The 15297-nt window shown below is 33.2% G+C and overlaps 1 protein-coding gene across 1 annotated transcript in view; it reads right to left on the bottom strand.

Annotated features, from left to right (window-relative positions):
• The window catches only part of LOC132731909 (deleted in malignant brain tumors 1 protein-like), a gene marked incomplete at its 3' end in the record, with an annotated part of 16323 nt that continues 1026 nt past the window's right edge, over nt 1–15297 (bottom strand). Inside the window, exons 2-15 of the mRNA XM_060718206.1 lie at nt 15065–15113; nt 12872–13007; nt 12562–12722; nt 9175–9288; nt 7630–7777; nt 6958–7130; nt 6388–6538; nt 5804–5961; nt 3896–4046; nt 3288–3448; nt 2568–2724; nt 1691–1863; nt 443–587; nt 1–185 (exon numbers count right to left, since the gene is read on the bottom strand). Coding sequence (XP_060574189.1) covers nt 1–185; nt 443–587; nt 1691–1863; nt 2568–2724; nt 3288–3448; nt 3896–4046; nt 5804–5961; nt 6388–6538; nt 6958–7130; nt 7630–7777; nt 9175–9288; nt 12562–12722; nt 12872–13007; nt 15065–15113 — 2062 coding nt within the window. The remainder of the gene's footprint in view (nt 186–442; nt 588–1690; nt 1864–2567; nt 2725–3287; nt 3449–3895; nt 4047–5803; nt 5962–6387; nt 6539–6957; nt 7131–7629; nt 7778–9174; nt 9289–12561; nt 12723–12871; nt 13008–15064; nt 15114–15297) is intronic.

Genomic DNA, 15297 nt, shown 5'->3' on the forward strand with positions numbered 1-15297 from the left:
CGGCAGAAATTGGCTTACATTCAACGCCTACACTATTTGAGACAGAGCACGTTGTGCTTTTAAATAACTTGTCCATTCTGCACATCTCAAAACTACCTTCACTACCATCACATTTTGGTTTAACAATATAAGTTGTTCTACCATTTCCATAAGTTGAGTTGTAGCTAACGACAGGGTCTGTATTCCTGTAAAATATACATGTGCTACAGCTTTAAGTGTTGAAAATTGAGTACCACTTATGCCGGTGCTAGGGGGCGTGAGGAATATTGCACTTTTTCGTTATCCTTCATGTACAGACTCAATCAAACCATGTCTGCAATTTTCATGTAATTTTGTCGTGATTTATGCTTCCGAGGAATTTCACTTAATCAAGATTTTTAAGCAAGCAGAATGGTTAAGTGATTGTCTGCAAGACAGAACAATATATTGTATGAAAATGTACCAGTATCCTATTTCTTTGCAAATGACTTTAGCATCAGTTTTGTTCCAACCGTCAGTACAATACGAATACCATGTTCCAGACTCGAGAAATTCTACACGACCTTGTGACTTTGATCTTCCATCTGCTAATCGTTTTTGATATGGATCTACAAAAAAGCGGAATATCCATGTATAATGTTGAATTTTGCATAGTGCGGTGCTAGGTGGAATGGACGGTATTCCGGACAAATTGTTGCTGGTCATAAAATATCTAATCATCCGGGCCTGTAATATTTTATTTTGTTCGTGTTAGGCGACATTAAATGGTTGCAGTTTATAAAGTTTGTAAAATGTGAGATACATAGATTAGTGAACATTATTCACTTGAAGAATAGAATACCAGATGCAATTTTAAAAATCAGAAGAACCCCACCACCTTAAAACATGTTTTTTGTTTTTTTGTTTGATTGGGTTTTACGTAACACCGACACAGTATATGTAATTTGGCGACGTTCCAGCTTTACTGTTGGAGGAAGACCTTAGGTGCCCTTCCGTACATTATTTCAGGCACGAACGAGGCACCTAAGTAGAACCATCGACGTTCCGTAAGCTAGCCGGCCTAAATCATGTACGGATATTGCATTTCATGTCGTTTTTACATGAGTAGACATAATTATAATAAACTTAAAGGGCCATAAAGCTTATAATTTGGTGTAAAGTTGGTTTCAAAAGATTTGATATTATAATGGTAATGACCCTAAATAGTAGATAACGAAAGATGCGTATGATGCTAAATAAAAACTAACTAAATTATTAAAAGACTGCACCAGTCATTTTCAGAATTGAGCGTTACCGACACATTTTGAACGATAAAATACAATTTTCCGTTGGTCACGTGGATTATTGGTTATAATATAAAGTTTAATAAAAAAATATGGCAAAATGTCAACCTATTTTTATTCTTACCTGTTTACTGGCCGTTTAAAATTGGATGATCATAAAGTCAATTAAACATAATAAAAGTTAGTACATAAGGTAAATTGAAGCAATACCATTCGTTTTGATTATTAAATCCATACATATAGAAATAACTGACTGTTTTTCGTAAAGGCACTATTTTACAGTAATTACAAATTAAACAAAGCAAAAATTTAGACACTTAACATTTTGGACCCATTAAGAAACTTTTGAAAATTATATTCAGTCATTCATAATCTATCAAAGTAATTCAATGCTTTAATGAATATTTGAAGAAAAAAACTTTTCTTACAGTCACATATTACTCCAGCATCATTGGAATGGTCACAATTAACACCACTCGACCACGACATAGAACAGTTCGAAATGTCTACCTCACTTCCGGTACATTGTACGTCTGACAACCAGACACGTCCATTGCCTCTTCCAAAGAATGAACCGGATACCGCTTTTCCTGTTACATTACTGAAATGATAAGAAACTGTTATCAAAACTAGACATGTTACAGATACTGTTTTTGATTTTAAACGATTAAAAATGGATTTTGAATAGTAGTTGAATAATTTGTAGAAAATGTTATATATGCCTTATGAAAAGCAAATTCGTTTCCTATTTTGTATGGGGAAGGTAGTTTTATGGTTTGTTCTTATCTCATATGATCAGTTTAAATAAAACCGCTTTTGGGACAATTAACTTTTTGTCTGTGTGTTTTTGTTGCTTGTTTTTCCATTGGTTTTGCAGTATCTCTTCTCCAGAATTTGATAGTCACAACTGCATGTTAAATGATTTGAGGCAGTTGTGAAAAGTTTATCCGTATATCAGTGTTGTTATATGTTTCTCGATATTTGAAGCCATTTTGTATTTCATTTATTTATTTATCTATTTTTTTAGGATTTTTAAGGCGATGCTCGGGTGCACATAAATTGAAAATTCTAAAATCTCTCAGAAATAGACTCAAATGAGCCGAGTCTGCACTTTTTTGCGTGTGTTCTCAATGCACACTTTTTCTCTGAGTATTAACAGTTATGAATTTATTGCCAACAAATCAGTATTGTTTAGTTTTAAACAATTAAAACTTAGTAATGTAAAAGAACATAATTGTGAGAATAAGTTTAATTTGGTAAGGAAAAAACTAACTTCAAATGTATACTTTATAAATACTCATGAACCTCTCAAAGGGATATGAGGAAAGCATTTTGCAAATAACAACAGCGTCATTATCATCCCAATTTGTGTCACAAACTGTGCCCCACTGTCCATTATGTAACACTTCTATACGACCAATACCTTTATGTGGACCGTCCGCAAGACGCACTTGTATACCATCTAAATTACAAAGATAAATACAAAACCAAACAAAATGTCTTACTCAGTTTATTATGTATATTAATATTCGAATAATTAGCAGCATGTCGCTGCTTAACACAAACAATATGCTTTTAAAAAACGTTGTATACATATTATTTCCCTTTTTGAGATTATCATTAATTTGTACAAACAAAACTAGTCAAAGCGCAGTTTATTTATCTGTCATAGGGCAGAACATTTACTTGCAATAGGGTTATTTATTTACCTGCCATGGGACAATTATTTATTTGCCATATGACAGTTTATTTACAAGTATTGCTTGGCTGTATTCCTACTACTTAGCACTCAAAAACCTACTACATGTATCACGTTCTATAATATGATACATTATATCAGCAGTGAAAGAAAAATGGATGTAGTCACGACAAAACTATACCAAACATACGACTCATCAAATCATATGTTTAATGGATATATCTTTTCTTTTAATCATGAAAATCGAAATCATGAATATAATGATTTTAAAGTAAATTCAGGTTGTAATAAGATTGTAAAAGTTGATATCATTATGCATAGCATACCACATTTCAAACCAACTGCATTTGAAGCCGAGCACGTGGTCTGGTAGGAAGAGACACACTGAGTTATGTCCTTCTCATTTCCGACACATTTAACTTGATCAAGAAAGCCAGTTTTAGTGTCGCCGAAGTAATTGGACTGATATACGTAATGTTTCACGTCACTGAAAGATAAAATGACATGTATTTATAGAAGAATAGAAGATCTGACCAACAAAATACTTAAGGTTACGTCAACAAAATATTCATTTATGCAAAGTTCGCCGTTTTCCATATGCAAGGAATCATCAAAATTGTTTTGTATCAATGTATCTTTAGCATCACTTGGAATTTCTCCAAGTATAAAAATCATGATACATGTATAACAAAAAACTAAATAAGAAACTAATATAAGAATACCTTCATATTCGTTTTTTTGTACAGGATATATGTTTTGTATTCAATTGCACGGTAGCAAAATGGTGGATGTTTTAAGGGTCCGATGCGTAATTTTATAATCACGAGTAAAAAGTATGATGGCAGTTCGACACATATGTGCTGCATTGGCACGACAGGTTTTCCTTAACAAAATAAACGCATTTCATATTAAAGATAAAGTAAATTAAGATTACGTTAAATTGTATCCGAGCATGTTACATACAACACGTGCTTCGTTCTGTCCAAAGTATGGATCACAAACTGTTCGCCAACTTCCCTCGTAATTTATTTCCAATGTTCCATCCCAATCTCCCGAGCCACCGAAAAGGCGAACTTTTGTAGCCTCTGTCAAATTTGTTGTCAGTAGACATATATAAGGGTTAGATAAATTTCAATTTGGCATTGTTTGACAGTTTAAATGATAGTTGAAATAAAATTCACAATAAAGATGTCACATTAACGTAAATTGTTTCTTACTTGAATGTAATTTTATACGTATAACTAGTATGCTCATCTTTCTTGAAAGTTTAGATATAGCAATAAAATGTTAACAAGCAAAATAGATGTAAACTAGAAATGTGTCATCATGCCACGGATGCCCCCGCATGCAGCCAAAATTTCAGATGGTGCTTTAATTATTTTTTTCATTTTAAGTTCAAAGCCCTAAAAACTTTTCAATGTTAACACAAACCATTTTCATACAATGTTCAAGGCACTGAAATTATTCAGTCTAAACCTTTTAAAAATAGCATATTGCATAATGGTAGCCAAAATAATGGCTAAAAGTAAGAGTGCTGAAAGTGAAAGTTCAAAATTTTTCCAACATTCAGGAAAGATAAGTTTGTCTTAAATCATTGAACTACAACCAAATTCAAACTTAAACTGCTTATTCCTAAGATGTATCTATATTTTTTTTCAAAGTGAAAGGGACATAACTCTGCCAAAAAATCATCAAACCATGACCAAATTCCAACTTGACCTGCCCATTCCTTTGACATATCCATATATGTCAAATTTAAGTTGCATATGTAACACTGTTGGGTAGATAATGAACAGAAACTGTAAATTTCATATTATTTTCAAAGTGAAGGGCATTACTCTGCCAAAAATCATTGAACCATGACCAAACTCGAAATTGGCCTGGGCATTCCAAAAACATATCCATATGTCAAATTTGAGTTGAATGTGTTGTACCATTGGGGAGATAATAAACGGAAACTGAAAATTTCATATTACTTTCAAAGTGAAAGGGACATAACTCTGCCAAAAATCATTGAACCATGACCAAATTTAAACTTGACCTGCGCATTCCTTCGACGCATCCATATGTCAAGTTTGAGTTGAATGTGTTGTACTTTTGGGGAGATAATGAACGGAAACTGAAAATTTCATATTATTTTCAAAGTAAAAGGGGCATAACTCTGCCAAAAATCATCGAACCACAACCAAATTCGAACTTGACCTGTATTTTCTCATGACATATCCATATGTCAAGTTTGAGTTGAATGTGTTGTACCGTTGGGGAGAAAATGAACGGAAACTGAAAATTTCATATTATTTTCAAAGTAAAGGGGGCATAACTCTGCCAAAAATCATTGAACCACGACCAAATTCGATCTTGACCTGTATTTTCTCATGACATATCCATATGTCAAGTTTGAGTTGAATGTGTTGTACCATTGGGGAGATAATGAACGGAAACTGAAATTTCATATTATTTTCAAAGTAAAAGGGGCATAACTCTGCCAAAAATAATCGAACCATGACCAAATTCGAACTTGACCTGTATTTTCTCATGACATATCCATATGTTAAATTTGAGTTGAATGTGTGCAACCGTTCTTAAGATAATGAACGGAAACTGATGATGACGGAATGACAGAATGACGGAAGGACGGAAGGATGGAAGGACGGAAGGACGGAAGGATGGAAGGACGGAAGGACGGAATGACGGAACAGGGTAACACTATATGCCCCGGCCATTACATGGCGGGGGCATAAAAATGAATAAACACCTGAAACACAAAAGGAAAGGCGTTACTGTCATAATTTAAAGATTTACAATTATAATTTAGAAGCCTAGAAAGACATCACCCACTCACCGCATTTTACTGATACATCATTTGTATGGCTACAAGTGTGATTATCCCAGCTTCCATGACTACAATACTCGATATCTGCTTCACTACCAGAGCAGCCCAAGGTGTTTAACCAAACTGGCCCTTGCCCTCCTGTCACATTCCTATGAAAGCTCAGGGCGCTAAATGGAAAGCAAAACTATTTTACATAATATTCCAAGTTGTGACACTACCTAGACATGGAATAAATTCTGTAACTATAGATAATATATTAAGTTGCCCTTAAAAACTCATTATTATAACCGCAATGTAGTAAAACTGTTATAAATATATATAAGAATGTTTTAGTAAAATTGTCAATATTTAAGTATAAATACATAAAAGATTGATCATAATTACTGCACGTTTATGCTATAGTTATTTTAGAATTAATAGAAAATACAATATATGGTGCTGCTCTTTTTTACTAAAAGAACAGAAAAATTAGTTCCTTATTCATACAATTGTAAGCATTTAAAAAAAAAAAAAAAATCTATAAATAAATAAATAAATAAATATTTGACTTTTGCTTAATTTTTCGCATCTAAAAATATCATGTAAATGTTTACTTTTTACTAAATCCAAGCATATGGCAAACAACATTGGCATCGTTTTGTGTAAAGTGAGCCCCACACACTGTTCCCCAAACACCATTATGATGAACCTCTACTCGACCCTCTGATGGAAGTATATTGCCGACGAGTCTTACAGATGTGTGATCTGTTTTGTGTAGAAAGTAAGTACGATAGAAACAGTAAAAAATGACATGTTTTAACATGAAATCATGAGTTTTAATTATAGTGACTTAAATTGATAAAAATCTGATTTCGATAAAAAAATGAAATATTTTTGTTCTCTATCCGAGTGTTTATTTAAGTGTCAACGAACTTTCTTATTAATTTTTTTTATGTTTGAAATCCAGGAAAAGCAGGTTAAACTTCTTTAATAAGCGATAAAACCAACTAACTCTTCAAACAAACAGGTTTTTTAATAATCAACATATTCTGCAAACCTCCAATCTGTATAATAGGAAATTAAAGGACACAAGCTCTTACCGAAGACGTTTTTAAATTCTAAAACTTAACGTGTTTTAAATTCTTCTGAAACGAAATTATCAAGCAATTCAAGTCGTAGCTTACTGCTGCATATTACTCCGACCGAGTTATTATGACTGCATGCTGTATTGTGTTCAAAGGCTTGGGTAATTTTACTACAAAACCGTACATGAGATTCCGTGCCCGAACACCCCATATTTCCTGTCCATATTGTCCCGTAATCTAACTGTCCATAGCGAGATCCATCTACTACAACTCTATGTAACAAAACCAAATAGAAACAATCCTAAAGGGCTTTTTCAGATATTTATATGCAAGGGTCGAACTATTTTTTAAGAACTGTGTAACATTTGATGTATGTATGTATCTTCTGTGCAAAATTTCCCATTGCAAATCGTTTGCTCACTCCGCTTTTAAGAATAATCATTTTAATTGTGCGAATATTTTCATCCATGAAACATTTTTAAACGATTTTAACAAACATTCGGGCTAGGAATTGCATAAAAATCTATTTTCATTCAATTCTGAGTATTTTTTATAATCTTTTGTATACATACTCTCCCGTTTCAAGTATTATATGAGAATTTTACATGTTATGTTTTTAGGTTTTTGAAACTTGGTTCAGCTCAATTCAGTTTCAGATTTCGAACAAGGCATGCTTATTTTGTTGGTCAAACCGAATCCATTTAAAAGTAGATATCAAACCGAATCTATTTAAGAATATTATGCTCATCGAAAGCTCTATGGTTTACTTACCCGGTTGAAAAACCTCTCATTTTACAAACAACAGTGGCGTCATTGTCTGAGAATGAATTACGGCAAAATGTTCCCCAATTACTATTATAATTGAGGTCTAAGACACCTTCAAAATTACCAGTACCTCCAATTATCCGATGAGAAATATCTGAAATAGCATAGGACATTTTCTTGGTCTGTGTGAACTTACAAGGAAAAGCATTAAAATGATTAAAGCAGATGATTGTGAATTGATAATTGCATAAATAATTCTAGTTTAATTTAAGTTATCATCAAACGTTGATTAATGCTTCAGTGTCAAAATGGATAAGAATTAGAACATACACAAGTTGAGCCGTCCGGTTAGCTCAAATGTAGAGCTTTGGACTGTGAATGGGGGGGGGGGGACGGGTTCAATTCCCGGATGGCGCAGGTCACTTTTGTTGTTATTGATCATTAAATCTTTTCTACGATCATTCGAACTGTACCTCTGCCCTGGCTTAAGAAAAAGGTTTCAGTTTCTTGCGAAATTGGAGGAAACTTATACTGGTTAACTGTTTGACAGCCTGTCCAGGAACGATGCTGTGACTGAACTGCGCTCTGGTAAATTTAAAGTGGCTTACTGTCGTGATCCGGAGTGAAAAATACCAACACAATCACACCAGCATAAACAGGTTGTATGTTCCCTACGATTGTACATATTCTATGCAAATTTGACAAGATGTTTGTTTAATATATATTATGTAATATTTGACGTAACGAGTCAACACGTGCGTTACATAATGATTAGGCGGGTGCGATTTGTTAATTCTAGAATTATTAGTCGCGGGTCCGAAGTTATTCTTAATCGAACGATTCCGTAGCTCTTCATTAAGAAGACATTCAAAATGGCGACGGAAGGTTCACACACAAACATACTACATTGGGCGCCATACATGTTAAGAAAGCATTATGCAAACAAAGGGTATATTCAGCCGTTGTTATTGCTGCAATTTCTTTCTTTCAGCAAGGAGTCTTGTAAAACTTCTTGTACCATCTTTGTACCACGTGACTGCTCTTCTAATTCTGTGTTTCCACTCGGTCGAAGAATTGATTCCGAGGATTTTATATAATAGAACGGGTCACAAGTCACAAGTCGAAAATGCATATGTGACTTCATGTTTTAAACAAGCTTTTTAACTAGGAAACAGCAATTGTTGTCGTATGTTTACTTTTTAGATGTGAATCGCCATGTTGGCTAAAGAAATACGGATATCGATCTTTGTCATCTTCAGAGAGTGAGAAAAAAGAGCGTTTTGTTGTAGTTGAATAACATCAATTGAAATCGTTTACATAATTACATGTATTATAATAATCCTTCTTTGTTTCGTATGGCTAGCCACTTCCTATATCTTTTGATATTAGAATTCAAATTCGTTTTACCGCACTTATGAGAAAGGTATGTTTGTACTATTGATTAATAGTCACGTTTACACTGCCACTCTCCCTTTGCAAAGGTTCTGTTCCATTTCAAAACAATTATTATTATCATTGTTTCTGACATTTTATGGTTATCAAGTTACTAACCATATTCACAAAAGCTGCCTCCAAATCCTGGTCGACATGAACAAGTATTACTGTTCGATACTTCGTTGCACGTGCCTCCATTTCTGCACGGACTGTTCCGACAATAATAACCGCCTGAAAAACACTAATCAAGATATCCAAACAATTCTTAAGAAAGAATAATTTACAGCGCAAAAAGTGATATTAATACATGGAAAATGGCCTATTATACAGAAGAGATCAAGAGATCTCAATTGTAACATGTTTTTGACTATCAAATTTACGTTAGCTTTATATAAAAATATGCGCTTGAATTCATCCTCGTGAGCATATCTTTCGAAATGGATAGGATCAATTATTCCAAAAATATGGTATACATTGTACTGTCAAGTGTAAACAAAAAGACATATTTTACACCGCTTTAAAAGTCAGCAGTTTTATAGTTACGTTAATTTCATATGTTACTAAATATTAAAAGCTAGTTAAATGATATTTTTGTAACATCTTATAGACCCTTTCATTTTTAAGCGATACCAGTCAGAGAAAAGTTACTTGCCTTACCGGATGTGACGTAAATGGGGGATAAAACTATCAGGCCGCATAGAATTTTAGCTTGTTGAAAAGTTAAATGCGTAAATACTGATCGTTTAATTATGATTAAAAACATGTAAAAATTTACGCATGCAAACATAAATTCAATATCAAGAGAATAGAAAAAAATACAAAAACAAAGATTGAGATTAACTCTCGCTACGGAGTGAAACAGCGAAATTTCAAAGTGAATACATGTATATTTGTGAGATCTAGATTTTCTCTATTGCTAGGATAAAAAGCTAGTAACTAAATCAAATTTTAATATTTTATAAACACCCATACACATAGAAATTGCCTATTATAAATTTAAATGGTCATTTTCTAGTTTTCTGTGTTATTTTCTGTCATTTAGAAAATTCCGGTGTATTTGTGACAAACATGAAAATAAGATTGCCAATGTCTTTTAATGATTGTTTTTCAAGCTTTAATAGAACAATAACATAATGCATTCTGTCAATAATTACTGATTCTTTTTCATCATGCCGTATAAAAAATATTTCAAAGAACCAGTGAAGGATATAGTTTTATAAATATTCCGGAAAGAACGAAAACCATGTGGCATTGACTTTTATAATTTTAGATTCGCAACAGACGATAATAAGATAATTTTGATATTTAAAATCTATTCTTATGGTTATAAAAATAAAGACCTTTTCCCAGTACTTTATTTCATAGATAAATGTATTATTTATATATAAGCGCCACTGGGCCGTAACATATTAATTAACAGGGTGCATATGATGTACATGTATATACAAGCGGCACTTGGCTGTGATATCATAAATCACCAGGGTGCTTTTGTTTAGGAAATAGATATCATTTCTGAGTGCATTGTTGTAGAATAATGCACGGTTTAAGTTCAAATGCGTAGTAATATAATCACGAAGGCCGATAGGCCTGAGTGATTAATTACAAAGTATTTGAACGAAAAACGTGCATTATTATACAATAATGCACGAATAATTAATATCTATTTCCATTCTAACACGTCAAGAAAAAATATAATTATCATTTTTTCTCATCAGAGTTTCCAAAAGAAACGTTCTTAAAAGGCTGTTCAAGTCGGTTGAAAAAAATGTCGTTCCATCTACCGTGTGTAGAAACATTTTCAAAATAACGAATTTTAAAAACGTTGATAAAATTTTGTATGTTTATTTAATTTCAATCTATAATTTTTCAAGCGAAAAACAAATTATTAAAAGTGGAATAAATTCAAAACTTAACTCGTTTGCGACACTAAAATAGCGTATTTGATTTGATTGTTTTGCACGTGCTGTTTGGCGCTACATTGTGACGTCACGTAAACAACACTTTAAACGTCTGTACAGCGTTAACGACTGGATTAAAGATATTGGTGTTCGGATTCATTTTCTAAGTTAGACCATTTTCTTTCATTCTAGATAGTTTTCACAACAAAAATCGACAAAAAATGTTTTTATTTATCAGATTTTTCAAACAAAATGGCGCCCTCAAATTGAAAATACACAGGGAGATAATAAGAACGGCGAGTGCATTGTTGTAGAATAATGCACGCTTCGGGCCTTCTTTGTTTATATAGAAAAAATTCCGATAGTGTTAGAATTAAAGTTATAACATGACATCAGATTACGTCACTTTTGTTAGTTGTCAAAATATTTATGGCCCGAATTTTGTTATGGATCATCCTAGGGACTTTATTGGTCATGTCTTACTGATTTGATACTCGATCAAGAGTTCTACCAACTGGCATGTTGTAGTCAAAAATACGTAAAATTATAATTCAGTTACTTACGAATTTCTGTGAACGTGTTTCACAACTTGTTTTTGTTTTTTGTGATTGTTTTAAATATCTGATAAGCAGAGTATGAATTAAAAAGTATCAAGTTGAAAAGTTACTTACGAATTTCTGTGAACGTGTTTCACAACTTGTTTTTGTTTTTTGTGATTGTTTTAAATATCTGATAAGCAGAGTATGAATTAAAAATTATCAAGTTGAAAATATTACTTTACCAGCTTAAATATATTTGTGTGATGTACGATTTTTTGAGAGTGCATTTTTTGCCATACAGTCATGTACATTCAAAAGAATTTGTACTTTTTATGCCTTTACATTTTTTTTTGAAACTTCATAGATTTATATTGTTGTTTTTCTTTGTCTTAGTAATGCTTAAATCGAAATGATTTTTAATAAACCAGTATCTTGCAATTAATTATTACGCAGCCGTTTTTAGAAACTACAGAATCCTTACATTTTTGAAACTCAAAATATCTTTTGGGTGTATATTAGCAGAGACATAGATACATTATCTATATCTCTGGTATAAGCAAGTTAGTACGATTTAACTGCCTGGTAAAATTTTCATTATTAAGAATCTAACGAAAATGGTAATCATGATCAGTTACCCAGCAATATGGTCTACTATTAAAACAAATCGTAAACCTTATTATAGTAAACATTTTTATTCATTTCACTATCCTTTTTATGTAATATCTTATTTAGTTTTTGGCAATTTCAATCTGTCAATCTCACAAGAGAAATTATTAAGATCTTTATATCCCTCTATTATTGTACTTTATCATATCGGTATTGTTCACCGTATCCCCCAATGACGTCATCCAAGGGCGACAACTTGAATACGGTCTTAAATGAAAGAGTGTATTCGCCTCTCATCTTCTGTCTGGCATATTTCTCATTTTGTACATGAAACGACAATGCTAACAAAAAATGCGTAATTGGACAAATGATTAAATACTACTAAACGAGAAATATTTCAGGTGAAAAAGATTTTCTGAGACTTGTTCATTTATTGCTTTGCTTATCGAAAAATCACTTACATCGAACTCCAGCATCTTCATGATGTCCACAGTTGTGAGTTCCCCATCCTCTGTTGCCGCAATTAGCTATATCATTCTCAGATCCGTCGCAGGAAAGGTCATCTAACAATATTTGGCCGCTTCCTTGTCCAAAATGTGCTGATTGGTACGAAATTGCACCTCTTTAATAGATAAAATGAATAATAGAAGAATAACTATAAAAACAAATATAAATAACGTCAAATATGTGTGGAATATTTTTACTAATTTCAGAGAAAATGAAGTTATTTTGAAGTGGTGAGAATCTATAAAATATGAAACGAACAGTTACCTTGTAGAATAACCCAACATTCTACATATCACTCGTGCTTCATTATGGGCAAAATCATCATCACAAATTGTCCCCCAACCGTTATGGTAAATTTGAACAGTCCCTTCCCAGCTGTAACTTCCTCCAACAAGACGTACTTGAATTAACAAAAACAGATTTAGATAAACATGTATCATGCTCAATGTATTAATTTTTGTAGTTAAAGATCATGTATGTTTTGTAATTGAGATTGCATATATTTTTTTTTTAAATGCGTTTATCTAAGGTCGCCGCCGGAAAGCCCATATGGGCGACCGTACACTCAAGTCGGGCAATCCTAGAGCGTCCCGCCGAGATTTTTTTCCAGCTTTTTTGGAGGAGGAAGACCCCAGGTGGCCCTTTGGGCATTATTTCAGGCACAAGCGGGCACCTGGGTAGAACCACCGACCTTCCGTAAGGCAGCTGGATGGCTTCCTCACATGGAAGATTTCGACCCGAGTGAGGATCGAACCTACAGCGGTCAGGGACCTGTGATCGCAAGTCAGCGACCTTAACCACTCAGCCACGGCCCCTTGAGATTGCATACCACTCTTCATTGAATTATATATGTATGTAATTATGCAAATTTGTCAATTTTCAAACATGGAAGAATATGTGAAATATGTATTGCAAATATTTGTACATATTTAAGGTAATCATTAAATTATATGCATTCATTTCTTATTGGAAAAATTGACTTAGAATTTATAGAAAACTAAATTCTAATTACCTCCCTTTATTTACATGAAATATTAAATTCGGTAATATCTTTATAAATAATATTTTTTGAAACTTACAATATCGATAAATCTTAATTTGAGCATCATAATTTGTATATAAAACCATGAAAATAATGTGTTACAGGATCTTTAAAAAATGGAGTAAAAACCACTAAAGTTTATTCCATACAAGTCAGTCTAACCTTCCCCATGTAAGACAAGTCGCAAGCTTTAGAAGATGTCATTTCCGCTGAATTGCGTTTATAAAATGACATCCTTATGCCGTTATGAATGAAGTTGTTAATTCATTCGCAACAATAAGAAACAAGAGGGCCATGATGGCCCTGAAGTCGCTCACCTGTATATAAGCCCCCAGAGCGGGGCCAGTTTAAACCCTAGAGCTTTTATTTGAACAAACTTGGTAGACTTGGAGACACTCACTAGAAGATGTTTCATGCCAAATATCTAAGCTCTACCACTTTGGGTTTTTTAAAAGAAGATATTTTAAGATTTTTCTATCCGTTGCCATGGCAACCAGAGTTCTGCATGGAATAATTAAATTCTTTGAACACTTTTTAAAGGTGACCACCAAAGGAACATTCCTGTGAAGCTTGGATGAAATTGGCTCAACGGTTTATGAGAAGATGTCATTTAAAATAAAAGTTTACGGACAAGACGACGGACGGACGGACGACGGACGGACGCCGGACGAAAGGCGATCACAAAAGCTCACCCTGTCACTTTGTGACAGCTGAGCTAAAAAGAGTGATAAACGAAAATTTTAGTTTTCGTATTTTTTTGTCCCGAAATATTATTTATATATAACATGCATGAAAAAGAGTTAAACACCAGACGGGAATATCAGCAGAGCTCCGTTACCACCGTACAAAGTTACCTTCGAGCTAGATATTTCCGGTCTGTATCGGCACCAGATGTAAGATCCTTTAATTGTGCGCATAAGTTCACATTTTAGTTTGCAATAAGAAAGTGCTCCAGGTACTGCTTATTAGAAGCATCTTAAAACATTTGCAAGCATACCCTTATTATTTGTACGTTTGTTCTTAAAGCATGCAATCTATCAAAATCCTTTAAAAGCTCAGAATATTTTATGCATTTAATCAATTTGACTTTGATTTTAATTTTCTGTAAGAATAAAAAATAAAACAGAAGCGAAAGTTACACATTAAAGTTTGCTTGGAGCTGTTTGAATGCGCACATTATTTCATATCTTTTTCTTCAAATGTAGTATGCAACATGTAATCCCCCCCCCCCTGGCCGAAAGACAAAGTAACCATACTGATTGCCTTGCCATTGCCTTAAAAGAGTGCAATAATAGTATTTCATGTGGACGTTCTATTCGCTTGTGAGAGGATAATTTCTCAGACATTAAAATGTCCTATTTATCAGTAATTTCACCTTTCTTACGTTATACGCTTATATTGTTGAAAACAATTACCTGAGGTTGCCGAGCATTGCAGGAAACAAGAAGATAGTAGAATATACACCTGAAAAGAAACATATCATTTAGTCGCAAAAAAACAGCATAACAGACGTCTTCTATTATTAAAATTATATTCTTATCTTTGAATTATCCTATCAAATGTGTATGTGCACGGTGTAATAACAAGAAATAAAGTACGATACGGTATAGCTGATGGTATGGAATTGTACATTTTGATATACCTACAA

This window comes from Ruditapes philippinarum, unplaced genomic scaffold, assembly GCF_026571515.1.
Source record: "Ruditapes philippinarum isolate M1 unplaced genomic scaffold, ASM2657151v2 ctg6079_1_1_1_1, whole genome shotgun sequence".
In the NCBI taxonomy this organism is placed as follows: Eukaryota; Metazoa; Mollusca; class Bivalvia; order Venerida; family Veneridae; genus Ruditapes; species Ruditapes philippinarum.